This window comes from Clytia hemisphaerica, unplaced genomic scaffold (genome assembly GCF_902728285.1).
Source record: "Clytia hemisphaerica strain Z4C2 unplaced genomic scaffold, Clytia hemisphaerica genome assembly, whole genome shotgun sequence".
Classification (NCBI taxonomy): Eukaryota; Metazoa; Cnidaria; class Hydrozoa; order Leptothecata; family Clytiidae; genus Clytia; species Clytia hemisphaerica.
In genome coordinates this window covers 635,537-653,922 of record NW_027103803.1, presented here as the reverse complement: position 1 = coordinate 653,922, position 18,386 = coordinate 635,537, and the positions used below count along the sequence as shown (strand labels likewise).

Below are 18,386 nucleotides of genomic sequence, written 5' to 3'. Positions count from 1 at the left end.
TCTGCAAATATAATTTTCTTCAGTTGTTCCTATTTACAATATCTGCTGTCTCGATATCAATTTTCCTTTCTTCCCTCGATTGACATACTCCATAGCCTCCAATCAAGAGGCTAATAATCGACGATATATAGGCTAGTGAAAGAGTACGAGAGTCAGGAATATAGCTCTTGTCTATCTTGAATAAATGTAGGATTTGATAGCTGCCATACATAGAAGTGAAACCTAAAAAAAACAAATGTTGATGGAAATGCAGTGTTAATTCCTGATGATTCGTGCTTAAACAGGATAGATATGGATGGCAGATTAAATCTTACAATTTGTTATTCCTAAAGCAGCGGAAATCTGAAGGCTTCGCTAATTTCTTGCTTTAACTTTCCATTGTCTATGGCCTAGATTAGGGGTAGAACCAATCAAGTAGTCGGACGGCTGAGAAGTAAGTGTGAGTCGGTAGATATAAGTTTGGCATAAATTTATGGCTAATCCTCGAATAGTAAGTTTTGGGGAAAATTTGTCCCGATAAATACAATATTAGTATAAATAAGTGAGGATCGCCTACAAGCATAACTGCAGGGAGGGAGGGAGGTAAAAATATTTCATCCTGTCAGCTTTCAGTTAGAGCGTCGACTTGAACAGGGAGATGCGACGGCCATTAAGAACATGACGTCACGTGGCTATTAGCAAAGTAGACTCAGTTGGCGGAGGGCGGCCACCCAGCCATTCGAGTACTGTATGTGGCACTTATCAAATAAAAGTTAAACTGTGATTTAACCTGTGTTAAATCCAAATTGCTTCACGGAGAAATTATACTGGTTACTCTGATTTGTCAGCGTAGACGCGCACCTTCTTTCCATACACGTTTTTTTATATAAGAATAAACTATATAAGAACATAAGGCTTTGCTATCCAAAATGTTAAGAACAAGTTAAAAACATTTTAAAGCTTTGTAGACTCAAAACACCCTATTTCTTAGGAAAATGGTCAAAAATATTCACAAAAAGGTCAAAATAGAACATGTTAAGAACATTTTTAAGCATAAATCTCAAAAAGTTAAGAACATCCGAAACATCATTCATAGAGAAGAATACCTGTAAGAAATCCTTACCACTGAGAATGTGAAGTACGTGTGTCAATAACCTCACTGTTTTGAATTTCTTCAGTGTGAAAATATGGTAACCAAACCCCATCAATGATATCACCAAAGAAATGAAATACAATCTCCAAGTCAATCCCAACACTGAAAAATAGACCATGTAGATGGATTATCAACCCTATAATTACCCCTGTATCACAGACCCTCTGGGATCCCAGCCCCGCTGGAAAATTCAGCCAAAAATCTCATCCCCGGTGGGAAGAATACCCTATAATATCCTCACTGGGGAATCGACTTTGATTCAATCCCTATTTAAAACTCAATGTAGAAAATTGTACTCCAAAACCATCCCACCGGATTTTTTGACTTTTTTATTCCCATTGGGTCTTCATTTGAAAATTTTATCATCACCACTGTGGGGAAAAGTTTCACCAGGGGCTGTGACACAGGGGTGTCTAGAATCATGGATGGGGAGGAACCATAAAGGACCCGGCTACAAACAATTTCCATTCCCCATTTTTCCGGTCCACTTGAAAGAAAAATGTTTTTTGAATCATTTTTTCGTAATTTTTGTGAAATTGTTGCCTTTATTACATATTAATTAAAGTCTGTTACAAAAAAGGCAATCTGTACAATTTGAAACTTTTGTGACAAAAAAGATGAATTAAAAGTAAATCTGCGTTAGAAAGAGAACATTGAATGGACGAATAGGTTTCTTCGAAAAAAATCGAAAATGAAGATCAATTTTCTTTAACTATTTAACAAACTATAATTTATTATTATCAGTGGGAATTTAACCGAGAAAATGTCAATCGACCCTTCAAATTTAACTTTTGAATAAGCTCAGGGTCAGTTGAATTGCCGGTTGGTGAAAGCATCGACGACTTTTCTAGCGTGTCATGTTTAGGTCACGATGTTTAGTCTTGATGTTATGATAAAATAGTGTTAAAAGGGGTAATCAGATGGTTTGTAATATTTGGCATGGTGAGGGATCCGTCTATTCTCCTGAGCAAAATCTCAAAATATTTTTGCCTAACTACTATCCAAAGTCGAGATATTCAAGTTACAATTTTTTGGCTTTTTAGAATGAAAATTATAGAATTTCAACCTAAGAACCGTGTACTAATAAGAACCCATTTTCAAAAGTTTCAAATTTTTATATCTCGATTTTGGAACATTATTACACAAAAATACTTTGAGGCTTTACTAAGGACCACAGAAGGCTTTTGTAATCCAAATATCTCAAACCGTCTGAATATCCCTTTAATAACCACACTCACCTTGGTTGAGCAGAACAGAATGGCCATTAGAAAAAAGCTATCTATCTTTAAGCGATTGAAAAAAATTGTTGAAATTGAAAATTTTGAAAAAGAACTTTTGGGAAATGAAGTAGAGATGTTAAAGTTTTGCATGCAGCAAAAAAAAAATTTAAAACCACTTTTCCTCTAGATTTGAGAGAAATTTTAGTCTCGATCGACGTTTTGGGGGCCACATACTGTATGTGATGAAGTGTTTAACAACCATGCTTACCTTGGTTGAGCAGAACAGAATGTTCATTGATGGTGAAATGCTTGAGATTTTCTTTAATTTCTCGATCGACTTTCCACAGTGCACCCATCATAGGCAAGACACATACAGCAATGATGCCATATAACAATTTCCATTCCATTCTTAATAGTTTTGGTTTTGGAAAATTTAAATGATGAGTGAGAATCCAGTTGGCATCTTGTCTTTCGCACCAAACTCGATAGTTGATCAGAATATCATATTATCGTGCTTTTCTGCTCTATAATTCCAACTGGATCCTGAAACGATTGCTTCATAAGCGAATCCAGAAACTTCAGTTAAAATAGTTTCTGCTCCACCAGTTTCAAGTAGAAGAATCTTTAAAAATCTTCGAAAATTATTGCTTGATATTTCGCTCGAAGTTTTTTAATTTATTTTTGTGATTCTAATAATGTACAATTCTTTCCTCCTACACAGAAAATTTTGAATGTGACTTCTACTTAAAGTCCCATCAATAAAATCAAAATAATGCTATTCTCTACAGAATCAAGTTTTGCATAATGCAGAATTTTCCGATACAAAGTATTAACACTATTGCACATAGACGTATATTATTTTGCATCAATGGGTGCGATTCAAAATTTTAATACATTATGAATGAAATATAATTTGTTAGGATATTCGAAATTTCACTCATCGGATAAATTTTCGCGCAATTTAATTTCACGCTTTCGCAAAATTTTGCCATTTTCACAAAATCGCGAAATCGATTAAGATTGCCGACTAATATTTAATCCAATTAAAATCGATTCGCATTTTGTTTTTCCAATATTATGTCAATCTTTTTGAATCATCAATCTCAAATAAATTTAAATGAAATTGTAAAGAGAATGAATCTGCACGCTCACTTAAAATTTCAAGTTCCTAGCACTTTAAAATCCGGAATTGATTCCGATTTAGAGAGATCCCATCCGAGATGAGATAGATATAGAGGGATCTCTCGAAAACGAAAGTGCTACCGGAACTTGGTAGATGTATCAAAAACTGCTTTCTTCTACTTTTGATTTGTTATGAGGTGACTTTCATATGCATAATATAATCTCCATATGGACACTAATTTTAGAGATACAAACGAAACTAGCCGCCGAAATAATCCCGATCTTGTAAAAGTTCAAGTGACGTAAAACAGCGATGTTCTAATATATTTCAAACTCAATAAATAAAAATTCGTATGTACAAAGATTTGTAATAGAATAAGTAACTAGTCTAGAAAATCGTTTAAATCTAGCTTTGAAGTTTTATTCATTCCACTTTCAACAACTGATGACTTCTCATCAATAGTTTCTCCGCCAAAATAAATGTTCATGAATTCAACCAAGCCAGAACATAAGTTCATCATACATGAAAGCCATGCTAGAGAAAGCGCCTTCGAATTCGGGATGAATAATATGTTTTCGTGATATAATTTCATGACACTGTATATGCCCAACAAAGCAATTACTCCTGAAATAAAAAAGAAAACAAAGGTTAACGCAGGATTTTTTCTCCACTCATGGTCAATCAATAATGATTGGACATCCCTGTCTCAAAGTCCCAATAGATTTCCCAAAGGGAGGATAGGTGAAAAAAACCCAGTGGGGTTGGTTTTGGAGTATGTGCAACTTTTAAACATGGAATTTCGAGTGGGGATGAAATCAAAGTCGATTTCCTAGTGGGGCTAAAATTCAAGGGTATTTTCCAACCGGGGACGAAATCTTTGCTTAATTTTCCAGTGGGGCTGGGGTTCCAGCGGATTTGTGACACAGGGGTGTTTTTAAGGATACTCTGTATACACTTACCACTACAAATAGAGAATGCTGATTTCAATGCTCTGCATTTCTTCTCATTTTCATTTCCATATATCGTAAAAAAGTTTCCAATGATCGAAAAGCAGAAAGCAACGAAGAATGTTTGACGTGTGCCAACTGGAATGTCACCTATAAAGAATTCAAAGAAAACATCTCTCTGAAGAAATTTCATAACAATTCAAGAGTTCGCTCAACAATTAAATGAAAACAATCCCAAAATGCTAAATACCGAATACATGTTTTTTATAAGAACAAACTATATAATAACATGTTATCAAGTTAAACATTTTTAGGCTTAAATCTCAAAAAGTTAAGAACATCTGAAGGTTTCAAAAATTGTGGATGTTCTTATTTATAAGAACATCCACAATTTTTGGTTCGTATTTTACTATATACGTTCTTTTATAAAAGAACGTATATAGTAAAATACGAACCAAGCTGACTGTTCAACAAAACCCTCCCAAATTCAATGTCAGTTTGGTTTTAAAATTTTTCATAGTGGATGTACACCACATCACTATCCAACTATTTTTACACCCCTGTCTCACACTCAAAGCCCCGGTGAAATTTTTTTTCTAAGTGGGGATAAAAATTCCTATGAAATCCCAATGGGAATAGAAATTCCTTTTTTCCAAGTTTAAAAAGTTCAGTGGCAATGGTTTTGAAGTGCAATTTTTAAACATTGAATTTCGAATGGAGATGAAACGGGGCTGGGCTCCCAGCGGACACAGCCCAGTTGGCACACATCGTTGAATTAACGTTTATCTAATGTTCATAACGTCCAGATAGCGTTATATGAACGTTGAAACAATGTTTTGTGCCAGCTGGGAGGGGTATATTTGCGATTTTGGTACGTTTGATTTTTGAGCGAAGTCTATTAGCCATGAGAACGGTAAAAATTTTGTATGAATCTAGACCCGATTATTTTTGGTTAGGTTTCTGTGTATCTTCAAACACGAAACAATCTATCTAAAGTCTATTCACGATAAGTGTGCACTCTTTTTTCTTTTACCTATAAGTTTTGAAGGAGTGCTTTGATCTTCATAAATTTGGTATCGTTGGAGAGATATTTGTGAGTGGAACAATTTAAAATCAAAAAGTCTTTAAAAACATTCTAAAAACGAAGATGAAATGAAGAAGAAAAAAATGAAAATCTTGTAGAAAAGTGCAATAACTTTCATTTTCACTGGAGAAATTCTTTGATCTTAGGAGGTCATCACTGTAAAAAAATTTCTAAAAAATGATAATTCAGTCAAAAGATATCAAACAAATTTATAAGCTGATTGACGTCTAAAAACCCTGTTTTCTGCTGTTTTCTGCTATTTTTTGGGGTCAATCGCTTATTAACTTACTAGTATTTCACTTATTGTGAACAGACTTTAATCCAGATTTTAATTAACTCTGTCAATACTGCCCGGCAAAATTTCCTACATTCATGAACAGTGGCAATTACAGTGTCTGCTCTCATACACAAATTTTGCGCTCCTATTAGCTACGCTACAGGCAACAATTATTTCGGCTGCCAATAATTTCAATTCAGAAAAGTGAAAGAAACTGAAAAGAGCATTCCAACGAACACCAAACATGATTTATTCTGCTATAGCTAAAAGTCGAAAACTTGCATTGTAACGTACCATGGCTTTGAAATATTCCTTGAATTTCAGTTTATCACTACACTGAAGGAGTTTTCCACTATTTTGACACACCATAGAAAGTCTTCAGCTCTTTTCACATTTCGACTATCAGCGACATAGATATTGATTATTCCGAAAATTCGACTGTTTTTTGCTAAGCTCCTATTTTCCGGATAAACCCAGGGTTCCATCACTGGAAGTAGACCTAATTTCATCAAATCCCATCGTTCGAAAGAAAGGGTAGTTTCCGCCTATTCCCACCGTGAAAAAACATTCAGCCGACGCAAAACATTGTTTCAACGTTTATCTAGTGTTCACAACGTCCATTTAACGTCCATTTAACGTTGAAACAACGTTGTGTGCCAGCTGGGATCCTTTCGCAAAAAAATCACTCACTTGGTTGAATCTCATACACCAAATTCTTCTGTTCAAATTCATCATCAGAATACATCATCGTTCCTCTCATTACATAACAAGCTAGCAACATCAGTATTGAAGCCGACACACTCATAACCATCAAAATAAAGTCGAAAGCTGGTGAAGGCGTTACAAGATGATCATCTTTGAAGTTCGTTTTATGTTCTGATTGTCCTTGCATTTTATCACAATAACATAATGTGCTTTTATCATGGATATCAATAGTTTCTGCTTGTTTTGAATATACCAGGGGGTTTTCTTTGGGAAAAAGCCATTTTGATTCTGGGTTTTTAGCTTCTTGTTCCATCTCTACAAAAACCTTTTGATTCGAATTTCAAATTTAAGATATCTGTAAAAGTAAAGGAAGTTTTAGATATTTTAAGTATTTTTAAGGCTTGCAGTCTCTAAAAAACCCGACTTGTAAGAAAAATAAACTGAAATACTCACAAAATATTTGAAAGGAAGAACATTTTAAGAACATTTTTTGGCTTAACCTTTCAAAGCCGCTAACTTTTTTGAAAAAGGCCAAAAAGTTCATCATTTTTTTCTGGAAATAGACCTTTTTTTAAAGAGGCCACCCTGTTGAATAATTATGTAGTCCAGCAGAAAAACAATGATAAAACCATGCATAATTATTACAATATGCATGATACAGTAATTATGCATGGCTCTATCATTGTTTTTATGGCTATTCAACAGGACGTCCTCTTTGAAAAAAGGTCTATTTATTCTTTCAAAGGCAATTTCTCGACCAGGACAAACGATTCCGGTATCAAATTTGGTATCGTTGGAAAGCTCTTTCCCTCAACTACAAAAAATCGTGTTTTTCTCTGAATCTCAAGTGGTTAGGAGTTATGACCAAAAGACTGTGGATCGGTAAAATGACCTTTTCAAAGCGTATATATACGTCTTTCGCCTCCTAAGGGTTAAAACTCAAAGAAAAAAAGTTTTCAAAGTCCGAAGGATGCTCTTATAAAAGAAATGTATATTACATTTGATTGGTACACTATACAAGGCGTCCCGAAAAAAAGTATCGAGTTCGAACATGATTCTGAAAGAGAAACTTTGATAGACATTGAAAATTTAGGTGAAACACACACAAAAACTTTCTTTCTATAAAAGTGACACTACTCGCGATACTTTTCGGGAAACCCTGTACTAAACTGGACTAGCCTTAGATAATAAAGATCGGTAAAGTTTTCAAAATATCCCCACAGGATTTTTAACCCGTTAACCCATGTATAATCTGCATCACCCATATTATAAGTAACTTGATTCAACCCTTTCAAGCATCGTCAAAGTTTGGCATTTTTTCTCCACTCTATTTCTCCTCAATAAAATTGCTTTTTCTCGTATAAAAAACTTTGATGATAAAACATATCATATAGCATAGAAATGCTACATTAATTAACTTCTTTTATCTTATGACCAGAAATCGCTATTTAAAATTAATAGCATCAATCATTAAACACCCGCACACATTAAGATGACAAAGAAAAATTGGTAAACTATATTTACACTGCGTTGAAAAGGTAGATGTTTCAAATAACGATATAGTATGGTGTAGATAGTATTATACAATACACGTTTTTTCATAAGAACAAGCCATGTAAGAACATAATAAAATGCTCACAGAAAGGTTAAAATAAGAACATATTAGGAACATCCTAATGCTTTGAAAATTATGGATGTTCTTATAAAAACAATGTGTATATAGCAGTATGTATTAAAAATTAGAGTTAATGCTGAATCAGTGAATGTAACAATTCTAACCATGCTTTTATAGAGACTTTTCATTCTGACAAAATACATAACATGATCTTTTAAAGCAGTTGAAAAATGGAAGTAATGATGTCTGGGTGGGAGCAGAATCCGAAAATACCGTTTTTTCTTAACCCGAGAGCTGAATAGGATTATTATTATACATCGTTGGAAAGAAAGTTTTATCCTGATTATGAAAACCTAAACTGTAAAAAGAACAACAATAGAAACTTATTCGAAATCGAAGTCGATGAACTCGATTGAAAAACGACCATCTACACATTTTTTTATAAGAACATGGAATGTTCTTAACTTTTTTAGTTTTAAGCCTAAAAATGTCCTTATAATGTTGTTATTTTTGTAAATGTTCCTAAGAAATCATGTGTTTTAGAGCCCGCGCATCAAAGCCTTAAAATGTTTTTAGCTTGTTCTTAATACTTTGGTCATCGAAGCCTTATGTGCTTTATAGTTTGATCTCAAAAAAATATTAACTTAACTGTGCGCGCGTGAAATTCTTCCACTGAAGTTTGAAAGAAAAATACTTATACCCGGTGAAATTTAGGTCTTTGGTAGGCCTGAAAAACCTACCCTTTAGAATCACAGCTACGGCATTCAAATTTTTACAATTGAGATTTAATACGGATATTCCTTTTTTTTTCATTCCACTCTTCTCTATCAGTAGATACAAAAACAATCAACACTAGCGAAAAGATGGACTGTTTTTCATTTTAAGTAATGGATTTTTTGAAAGATTAAACATTATAATCTACGGTATAATTCCCAGCTTTAAAGTACAAAAAAAAAAATGAAAAACTATCTGTTCTATATTTCGAGAAAAATATTTCTGTTTCATTACAAGATTTTTTATGTTAATCTTTCATCTTATATGAATCATAAGAAGCTAAATTCACCGTAAACTTTAAAATCTTTTTTTGCTGCCAATAGACCTTTTCATAAATTACATCACGAACATTACTTGCCTCGTATTCAAAAAGTTTCTATATAGTTATTATGTCCCTTGAGACATTAAATGATTTTTTCATGAACAGAAAGTAGTTTCAATAAAACCCGCTGGAGTTAATCACCATTGCAATAATTTCAAAACGAGGCAAGTGATGTTCGTGACGTAATTTATGAAAAAGGTCTATGGCTGCGTTTAGACCAGCCTGGCATTTGTAATTGCTTGCAGTATTCTTTTGAATTCTATTGTTCTGCGCAATTGTTCGGTTTGTCAAATGCCTAATGATGCCAGCGTGTTGGCATTTCGTTGGCATTTGAAATGCCATTTTGAGCAAAGGAATCCCCTTTTCTGGCATTTCAAATCAAACAAAGTAACCAAAACAAAGAGAAAAAAAGACATTTTTGATTTTTTAAAGTATTTGCACGTTTTTTATTCAGTTATTTCTATAGATTGTAAAATTTGCAAGATTTGCCATAGCCTATCCCTACGGCAAAAAGTTTCAGTCTTAATGACTGCAGTTTTTGAGAAATTTCATGCTTTTCATTGTTTGATCTGTCAAAGTTGAACTTGAGGGAATCACCTTTTTAGTAATTTCTCTAAAAAGACGATTCCTTAAATGCCATGCCAGAAAATACAATGGAAAAGCTATTAAAATCGAATCCTTCATGAGCAAATGCCAGCTTACAAATGTCAGTTGGTCTAAACGCAGCCTATCTTGTGGAAGCTAGTGCAATTAAGAGTGTAATTCCCTTGGGTTTCCGCGTGATAGAAGAAAGTTTTCATACTAAAAGCAAATAGACTTTAAATTTCCATGATTAAAACCGACAATAAAATAAGTTTTTTGAAATTATACTTAGGAACAAATCATCTTTACTGTCCTTTACAACACTGAGTCTGTGACTCGGACCCAACCCCTTTGTTCACCTTTTCATGAATCTCTTGATATCGTACTTACTTATAACAATCCGAAAATTCCAATAAAAAAGCGTCAATATCGTAGAAAAGGCTATACTGCAACACTATCCGAATTTAGTGGTTTTGATTATTAAGGGAACTTTTGGATTGTTATACGGTAGCGCTCACAGTTGTAGCACATCCATTAGTAAAATCAAAAAAGTGGTGCAAATGGCTCTTGGGAACGATATTTAGCAAAAAATCAACATCAACAATTTTGTATTATAATCTATATCTTTTTCTTGACCTATTTTGAAGTACCAAAAACACCAAAATTTGTTAATAAATTGCGAAAAAAATCGAGAAAAACATACAATAACGAAACAAAAAATAAATTCACAATAATTTTTTCAGAACAAGGAAGAACAACGAAAAATGAAAATAAGGAAAAACTTTAGAGGTACATAGAAGAAAGAGGGTAGAGAGAGAGAGCTCATAAATTTTAAAACACTGTTTCCATTTTTTTCCATTTATTATGTTATGCTGGGAGTGTTTGTATAACAACAGTATAGAACATGCCAAGAATTTTCGATTGTAAATGCCCTTTTCTATTTTATAACACGAATAACCTTTTTTATTTATAAGAACATCAAAAATTTAGTTATACTATAGCTTTATAGAACACTTTTATAAATTCTGATTTTTGAAGTGACAAGTTTAAAAAATAATATCAAATAGTGGAAAAATATTCGAATTCTTGAAATTTTAATCATTTTCATATCAGCTTAAAATATCCAACTTATAGGTATTGGTAAAAAGGAAATCAAAAAAAACATTTTCATTTCAATGTTTTTAAACTGATGATGGTGGTCGGATGACACCGAAACGTCTTAAATAAATTTTGATTTTATGAAAATAAAATGAAGTCGCTTCTGTGTTTGAAATTTTTATTGAACTCATTCAGGAGGATCAACATTTAGTTTCTTACTAGCCTCATTATCTCTGGGGCTTAAAGTTAGGCTATTACTGGCAATATTTTTCACCGGATATCCACCGGGGCAGATCTGACCGGGTCACTGATTTCTTGCTGTTTCCTTCCTGGTTCTCTAAGTAGAAAATTATTATTCTAAAAGGAACAAGCGAGTTATTCTTATAAAGAATTCTTAAAAAATAAGACCAACTGCGACAATGTTTTATTGAGGAAAAATTGAAATGCACTTTGAACATGTTTCAAGAGGTTTGACAGCTGAAAGATTGTGTAGCTTGTATAATTCAAAATGAACACACTCGCCTCCTTTCTCGTTAAAAAGAATAAATTCAGAGGTTTCAATTTTTTATATTCATGACGGAAACTCCCGAAAAACACAGATTTTCTTCGCATTTTTTGTCAAGATAAAGTAGTTGTCTTTTTAGGAGATTTTATAGGTGAAATTCTACTGACCAACCGACCCTCTTCTTTGGGTAGCTTGGCCCGTAAAACAACAAATTAAATTGCGGTCTCGCCTAATCACAGAAAAATGGAAATAGCCAATGGATTGTCCTTTATGCCGTGCCTTGGGATTATGATTCATTAAAATGCTGCACTTTTAGGAGTATTAAGTCATTGAATAATAAAAATTTTACAATGAAATGTAAATGTATATTAGATGGAATTTAAAAGATGATTTTACAAAGAGTCCAGCCTTGCTTCTCTAAACTTACAAGGGGCATTATATTCTACTAAAAATACAAAACAAACCCAAAATTGTATGAAATTATCTCCGCATATTAAAACTAGTTGTGATACTAAAACTAAGTAGTATAAAAATTTTACACCTTAAATTTTACCATCTTTTTTTTCTCCATAGCTTCAAACTAACATATATTTTATAGCATTTACTATAAAGTGAGAATATTTTCAACTTTTCGACGAGCTCTTTATTTTAATTATTTGTTCTCATAAGATAAAAATCATCGCACTCTATCTGCACACATAGCAACAAGCATGCATTCCTTAGCAATATGTAACCAAGGGCGCACGTGAAGAGAATGCATAGATAGGTCTTATATTGGCAAAAAAATTATGGCATAGCAATAGGGAAAAAATAAGAATGCATGTCTCATACAGACCTACTTTAGGATAAGAAAGAGTTAATAAATTTTACAAAAATTACAAAATTTTGATAAACAAATTTGTAAGTAACAAAACAAAAACAAATTATTTAATAGTTAAAAATTTACTAAAATCGACGGATTTAAATCTATAGCTTTGAATAAAATTTATATGATAATAATAGGCGTATTTCGGACCTAGAATATGATTGTATTTCTCTTAATATTTTTGTCTTATCTTCCCTTCAAGTACACAGTACGTATAGGTGGCAGAGCATCGAACATATTTTAGACGGTTGGCTATCTGTCTTGCCTTCGTCTTGCCTTCAAAGTGAGAAAAACAGAGGATAGTGAAAAGAAAGGCAGTTCAAATTATTGCTTAAAAGAATCATTAAATTCACATCAAAAATGGAATTTAATTGACTTTAAGGCCAAATTGATGTCAACTTTTGTTAAAAATATAGCCGAGACCGTATAAAGTTCACTTTATCTTCGCGATTGGGAATAATTGAATTGCACATTGCTGATCCAATCCTATCAGCCGACATTTAATAGAAGTTACCAGTGGCACCCAAGCCATCATGGTAAAAAGATAAAAATTTAAAGTATTGATCTCTTTTGTAAAACATGAACAGAACCAGTTTTATAGCATTAAGCGCTCGTTTTCAAAACAGAAAATTGAATTCAGAACCCCATATTGTTCCTACGGCACTGTATGTATGCAAGCAAGGCTAAGTTATTGAAAGGTGTTTTGAGATGATAATGCACCCATTTTCAATCAAAAGTTTCGGCCAAAATTTAATAAAAAACATCCGTGACGCCCAATCCATCATGATCCCAGCTGGCACACAACGTTGTTTAAACGTTAATATAACGTTATATGGACGTAGTGAACGTTAGATAGACGTTGAAACAACGTTGTGTGCCTGCTGGGATATAGATAAAACTTTTAAAAACTTTAAAAAACTTCTTTTGTAAACAAGCTAGATGCTGAATCGACCTACCGGATGATTAAAGTTAAATAAAAATTAAAATGAAAACAATAACTGGTAACAGACGGACGGGCGGACGGACAAAGGTTAATTTATAGGACCTCCAGGTAGGTCCAAAAAAATGTACGCATGAGTATTTATGGTATTAAACACGTGTTTACTGAACAGAACACTAAATTCAATACCTCGTCTAGGTCCAGTACTGTGCACCAGTAAGCTGAAATAGATCATTGGCAGGTGTTTTAAGATGATAATGCACCACTTTCAATCAAAAGTTTCTTTTTCTCCAAGAAAAAGTCTTCAAAGAAAGTCAACCGAGTTAAACGGTTATCATGACAGGGCATCTGTTTAATACGTAACGAATTAGTGTCCTTTGCAATCTTATGGTTAACTCGGAGCAACATTCGTAAAATATCTTCTCGTTTGTATTGCTCTTTGAAAATTTGTACCAGAGAATTAATAAACACTGAGCCGAAAGCTTGATTCCTGACTGAAGTGTATCCAGGACTGCATGGATAACAAAGGAGAAACTCACTCGTGTCTGGAACATGGCGTTTGAAATTCGTCGGTGGTGCAGCACAGTCGGCGTCCGTATCTTCAATACAGTAACCCAAATCATCAACGTCTCCACGGCACGCTTGCATAATAAAGACTTTAGGTTTTTCAACAAGAGAAGGACATTTTGTACTGGTGAATAGTGGGAGAACATCTTCCTCAATTTTTAACACATTTCGATGATCTTTTTGACGACTATCACGTCCACATATTCCATACTCATTTCCATGGCTTAAGATAATAAGAAAAAAAGCACCGTTTCGTGTGAAATCGTACCGACTCAAATTGGTGAGTTTATCTTTCATCTTAGCAACAGTTAAGTCTCGATATATTTCTAAATTATCATTCCAACGGATGGTGTATAGGAAGAAATCTTGTAATAATTTAACATCTTGATCAGAACCAATTCTTTCTTTGAAATGGTCAAAATGCACATTATTGATGATAACCACACGGCCATTGTTTCCCATGTTGTACAAGAAATCTGGTGGTTCTTGGTAACGTTGTGCAACCATGTTCACCAGATCTGTAAAACGAAGCAATATTAAAGGACATTATGTAACGTATTTCTCCAACCAGTTGCTTACACAGCATTTTTGAACCAATAAAAGAACAACCTTTTCTCTGTCCCACTCCGCACAAGCACAAATTTTGAGAATTTCTCTATCATAAAAATAACATTTCTTTAAAAACGTTCTAAGTTATTACTCTGTTGTCTTATATTTAAAATATGTAATAGTTATTGGACAGGTGCGAGTACAATATGAGAAATATTTTACGAGTTCCAAGATTTTTCCGTACAATATTTTTCCGTAAATATACGGAAAATCCGGAACGAATGAAATATTTTCATATTGTACGGGGAAATGTCTGATAACTGGTTTATCGGTGACCCAAAAAATGCATGTTGGAAAAAAGTGCAGGGCACCTTTTTTGCAAAGTGACGTTAGATTACTTCTACCGCTACAATACAACAACATCTTTTCGTCAATTTTGTACATGTAAAATACAAGATATATGAGCCCCCCCCCCAGTAACGAGCACCTCATTAAAAACCGGGATTTTTCATCTCGTTTGTTAGCCTGTACCAGACGACCACGGCTTTTTCCTCGACACCGTATCGTCTGTAACTTTTTACATTTATTCCCCCAGAGATTCGTGGGGGAATAAAAATCCTCGGCTTCAAGCCAAAGGACCGTAGCTTTTGACTGCAGCAAAAACTCTACCAATAAAATTTGTCACCGCGAAGGAGTGTTTTTGTAAACAAAGCTCAAAAACAGAGGCGGGAAGAGTAGGAACTGATGTTTTGCTACATTTCGAACAAAAAACATTCGAAAATATGTGGCTTTAGAAACATTCTAAAACGTACCAAGAGAGTTCGAAATGTTGCAGAATGTTGTGTTTTTATTTATTTTGTGCTTTGAACTTTGAAGAGTCACTCTTCAAGAAGTTTTTGGAATGGCTAGTCACTAGTTGTCTAGAATTATCCAGAAATTGAATCGAAGAATGGACAGTGGTGTGGTGAGACACACAAATTAATCAAACATATCTGTATGCTGGAATGATAGTGGTTGGATTTTTGTTAAAGATTGCTCCATGGATCATCCCTGCTTCGAACAAACTTGGAAGTACAGGAGTATATACTTAGGCTCCTTGTTTTTGTTACCAAAATAAAGCACTATTTTTTCACTTCGAAAGATTTGAGTAACATTGTTTTTAATCACTTGTCAGATCGTTTCTATCGTGGACATTTCTATTTCTATTCAGACAGTGGACATACAGAATGCATGGTAGTGTATTTCATAATGAGAAATGTTAACAAAGAGAATATATGTTACGTGGTGTGGTGGCAAGCACAATTCGAGAGGTCCACCAAATAATTTTGATGAAATCATGAGGAAATGTGGCTGATGGTCTACAGCTGGATTATTTTATTTATAATTTTTAACAGAATAATCCTCGAGATAGGAGACCTTTAAAAGATACCTTTTCTTTCCTTTTGTGGATTCTACCGAAGACCACTATGAGTATAGAAATAATTATTTGAAAGTTTCGAAATAATCAAAACATGTTTCAGCTTGATAAATGCAAAGTACAAATCCAGAAATCAAAGTAAATCTTATTTATATATTTTATACTTTTTTTACTCTTTTCAAGGGAATTTTGCATATTTTTTTACAAAGTGGTAGGAATCTTTTGTCGTTTTAGGTGCATAATTTTTTTTTTAATTCTTGTATTCCTCCGTTTTTATGTATGGTGGTAAGCTTTATATTTTCTATTTCAAAAAATTTGAGCAATTTATTTTCAATGCTTTTATTGATGAAGTAGGGTTGTTACTTTATCTGTTTTTTACTTTTTAGGTAGTGAAATTTTATAAACAACACTCAATACATTTTTTGTTGTGTTTAATTTTTGTAACATTTTGTACAATCAACACAGCGACACACCTCACAATATTTAAAAAAAATTCTGCAATAAGTCTTAACATTCAAGTTTTTTCTTTTCCTTTCCACCCGCCCTTCTTTGTTTATGTTTTCGGTCGCCATCTTTTTTCGTCGCTAGTGACGTCAAATTTTATAAAAAAACACGGCGTCGACAAATTCGGTCAAGTTCTCCATCGTAGACGCGAAAGTGGTAACAAGTGATAGACCAAAGAGTGATCAAAAAATCGCGTGTTGGGATAGAGATAGGCTACTCGTTTGTTAGTGAGTTCCACTTTGACGATTTTCGAAAAATAGAAGCCTTTCAAGTGCTTTGACGCAAATTCGATTATTTTGCTCCTGCAGGAGCTTCGAAAATTAAAAGTGACGTCAAAAAATCGAATGTTTAGATCCCGAAAACCCGGGTTCAAAACATTCGAAAAAGTCGCAAAGTGGAATAGACGTTAATTGCGTAAAAAAAAACGTGGGTGACGTCTAGTATAGGCTACCCCCCAGCGGTTTGGGTGATGGCGTGATTGGGACGTTTTTCTTGTGTGGCGTGATTAGAGATTTTTTTTGCCGTGATGGCGTGATCAAGATTCTGGCGTGATGCTTGATAGGGCAAAAATTTGAGGAGTGATGCGTGATTTGGGCTTTTTTCGCTATTTTTTGCGTGATGACAAATTTTAGCGATTTTCGTGATACGTGATGGAGAAAATTTTTTAACCAATCAGATTGCAGATATTTTTTGGATCGCCGATAGTAAAAGATACCTTTCATCACTAAAAAAGTACACTACTCAGAGTTTCGTGCTACTGCACTTGTCAGGTGTACAAAAAAATAGCACACAACTCTGAGTAGTGTGCATTTTATTTTTATTTTCTGTTGTGATGAAAGAGATTTTTAATATTTTACTTGGCCCTGGTTTCATTGAGCACTCTGCAACATCTATTACAAACAAAACTTGTCTTATATTTATATAAACAGTTGGTAAAACCCTCCATAAACCACAAAAGGAGGATTTCCGCACATGGGAGGTGGTGTATGGTTTCGTTTTATGATCTAATTAGAAAGGATGGCTAATATAAGGCTCTTGTTATTTACCAAAACTTAAAGATAAACACATACCCTTCATTTCAATGTCGTATTGAGTCTGTGGATTTGATCGATCATCTAATAAAGAAAATAGTCGAATTGACCTATCAATCCTTATGCTGAGAAGGCTTCATGAACGGGAATTAAGTTTAATAGTTTACAAAAAGATTGATAGTCCTAATCATTGAATTGAAATACACAAATATTAGCTTTTACCGACGCGGTCGGCTATTGAGGGGTCTGGTAATAAATTTACAAGGAAACAACGTTGAAATTATTTGTTTTAAAAGGATGTCAATGCAATGTCTTCAAACATTTTAATGTTGTTCCTTCCTGGTAACTCAAACCCAGCCCTCTAGTGGTGCAAGGGTTGATTGGCGTATTCTTAATTTCTTAATCTTGTTTCAAATACTAGTACTTAGATTTTGAGAAAATTAGTTTTAAAGAGAGAAACATTTTTGTGGCGCACCCGGTAGTTTGTTCTTATAAAATAGAATGGGTAAGTATATTGATCATACCACTTTGAGATGGTTCTCTTTGGAAAGGTCTTTGATCATTTGGTGCTTTCCTTTCTCCTTGAACAGGTGGCAAATTTCTTCTATTCGCCATCACATTCTCAGTATCAATGTATGGTGGAGGCTGTCCTCCAGCAGGAATGTTATTGATGATTTGATTTCCACCAATGATGGTGGCTGGTCCATTAGTAATATTGACACCACCATGAATAGTACTACCATTATCTGCTTTGACGTATGGAGTTTGGCCATCTCTTTGATCTTGTCCTGACATGTTGACTTTAATTTATTTTAATTTTGAATATTTACTGAAGAAAAAGAGCGCTAATTTTAACTTAAACTTAAAGAGTTAATTCTACGTCACTTTTAGCATCCTGGACTAAGACTTAAGTTTTTTTACTATAGCAAGAGTGATAATACAAAAACAACATCTACAAAATAAATTACTACACTAGACATATTTTCTTTCAAATTCAAACTTCTAGAACTGTTTCTCCAACCTCGCCCCTGTGTATTCCAGGCTTTATTTACGTTACTGATTGACGCCAGAGAATACCATGGTGTTGGCTGATGCGAGTTCCCTCTCTGAGAGGGGGAACTTCTCAAAA

General features: G+C 33.8%; 2 protein-coding genes across 3 annotated transcripts in view; both read right to left on the bottom strand.

Annotated features, from left to right (window-relative positions):
• Positions 1-2,866, bottom strand: LOC136806364 (uncharacterized). The gene is made up of 3 exons (XM_067062927.1): positions 2,621-2,866; positions 1,103-1,234; positions 1-222 (listed from the first exon to the last, which is right to left on the bottom strand). The coding sequence occupies exons 1-3, from the start codon at positions 2,757-2,759 to the stop codon at positions 20-22; spliced, it is 474 nt and encodes a 157-aa protein (XP_066919028.1). The 5' UTR covers positions 2,760-2,866; the 3' UTR covers positions 1-19.
• A 912-nt stretch (positions 2,867-3,778) lies between these two features.
• The window catches only part of LOC136806345 (ATP-dependent Clp protease proteolytic subunit-like), a 284,569-nt gene continuing 269,961 nt past the window's right edge, over positions 3,779-18,386 (bottom strand). The window contains exons 2-4 of one of the 2 annotated variants that reach the window (XM_067062910.1): positions 6,474-6,843; positions 4,435-4,572; positions 3,779-4,099 (exon numbers count right to left, since the gene is read on the bottom strand). In XM_067062910.1, the coding sequence (XP_066919011.1) occupies positions 3,858-4,099; positions 4,435-4,572; positions 6,474-6,801 (708 nt within the window). In that variant the 5' untranslated portion in view covers positions 6,802-6,843 and the 3' untranslated portion in view covers positions 3,779-3,857. Of the gene's footprint in view, positions 4,100-4,434; positions 4,573-6,473; positions 6,844-12,194; positions 14,275-17,296; positions 17,342-17,781; positions 18,087-18,386 lie in introns of those variants that run through there. The other variant, XM_067062908.1, reaches the window with a different exon arrangement.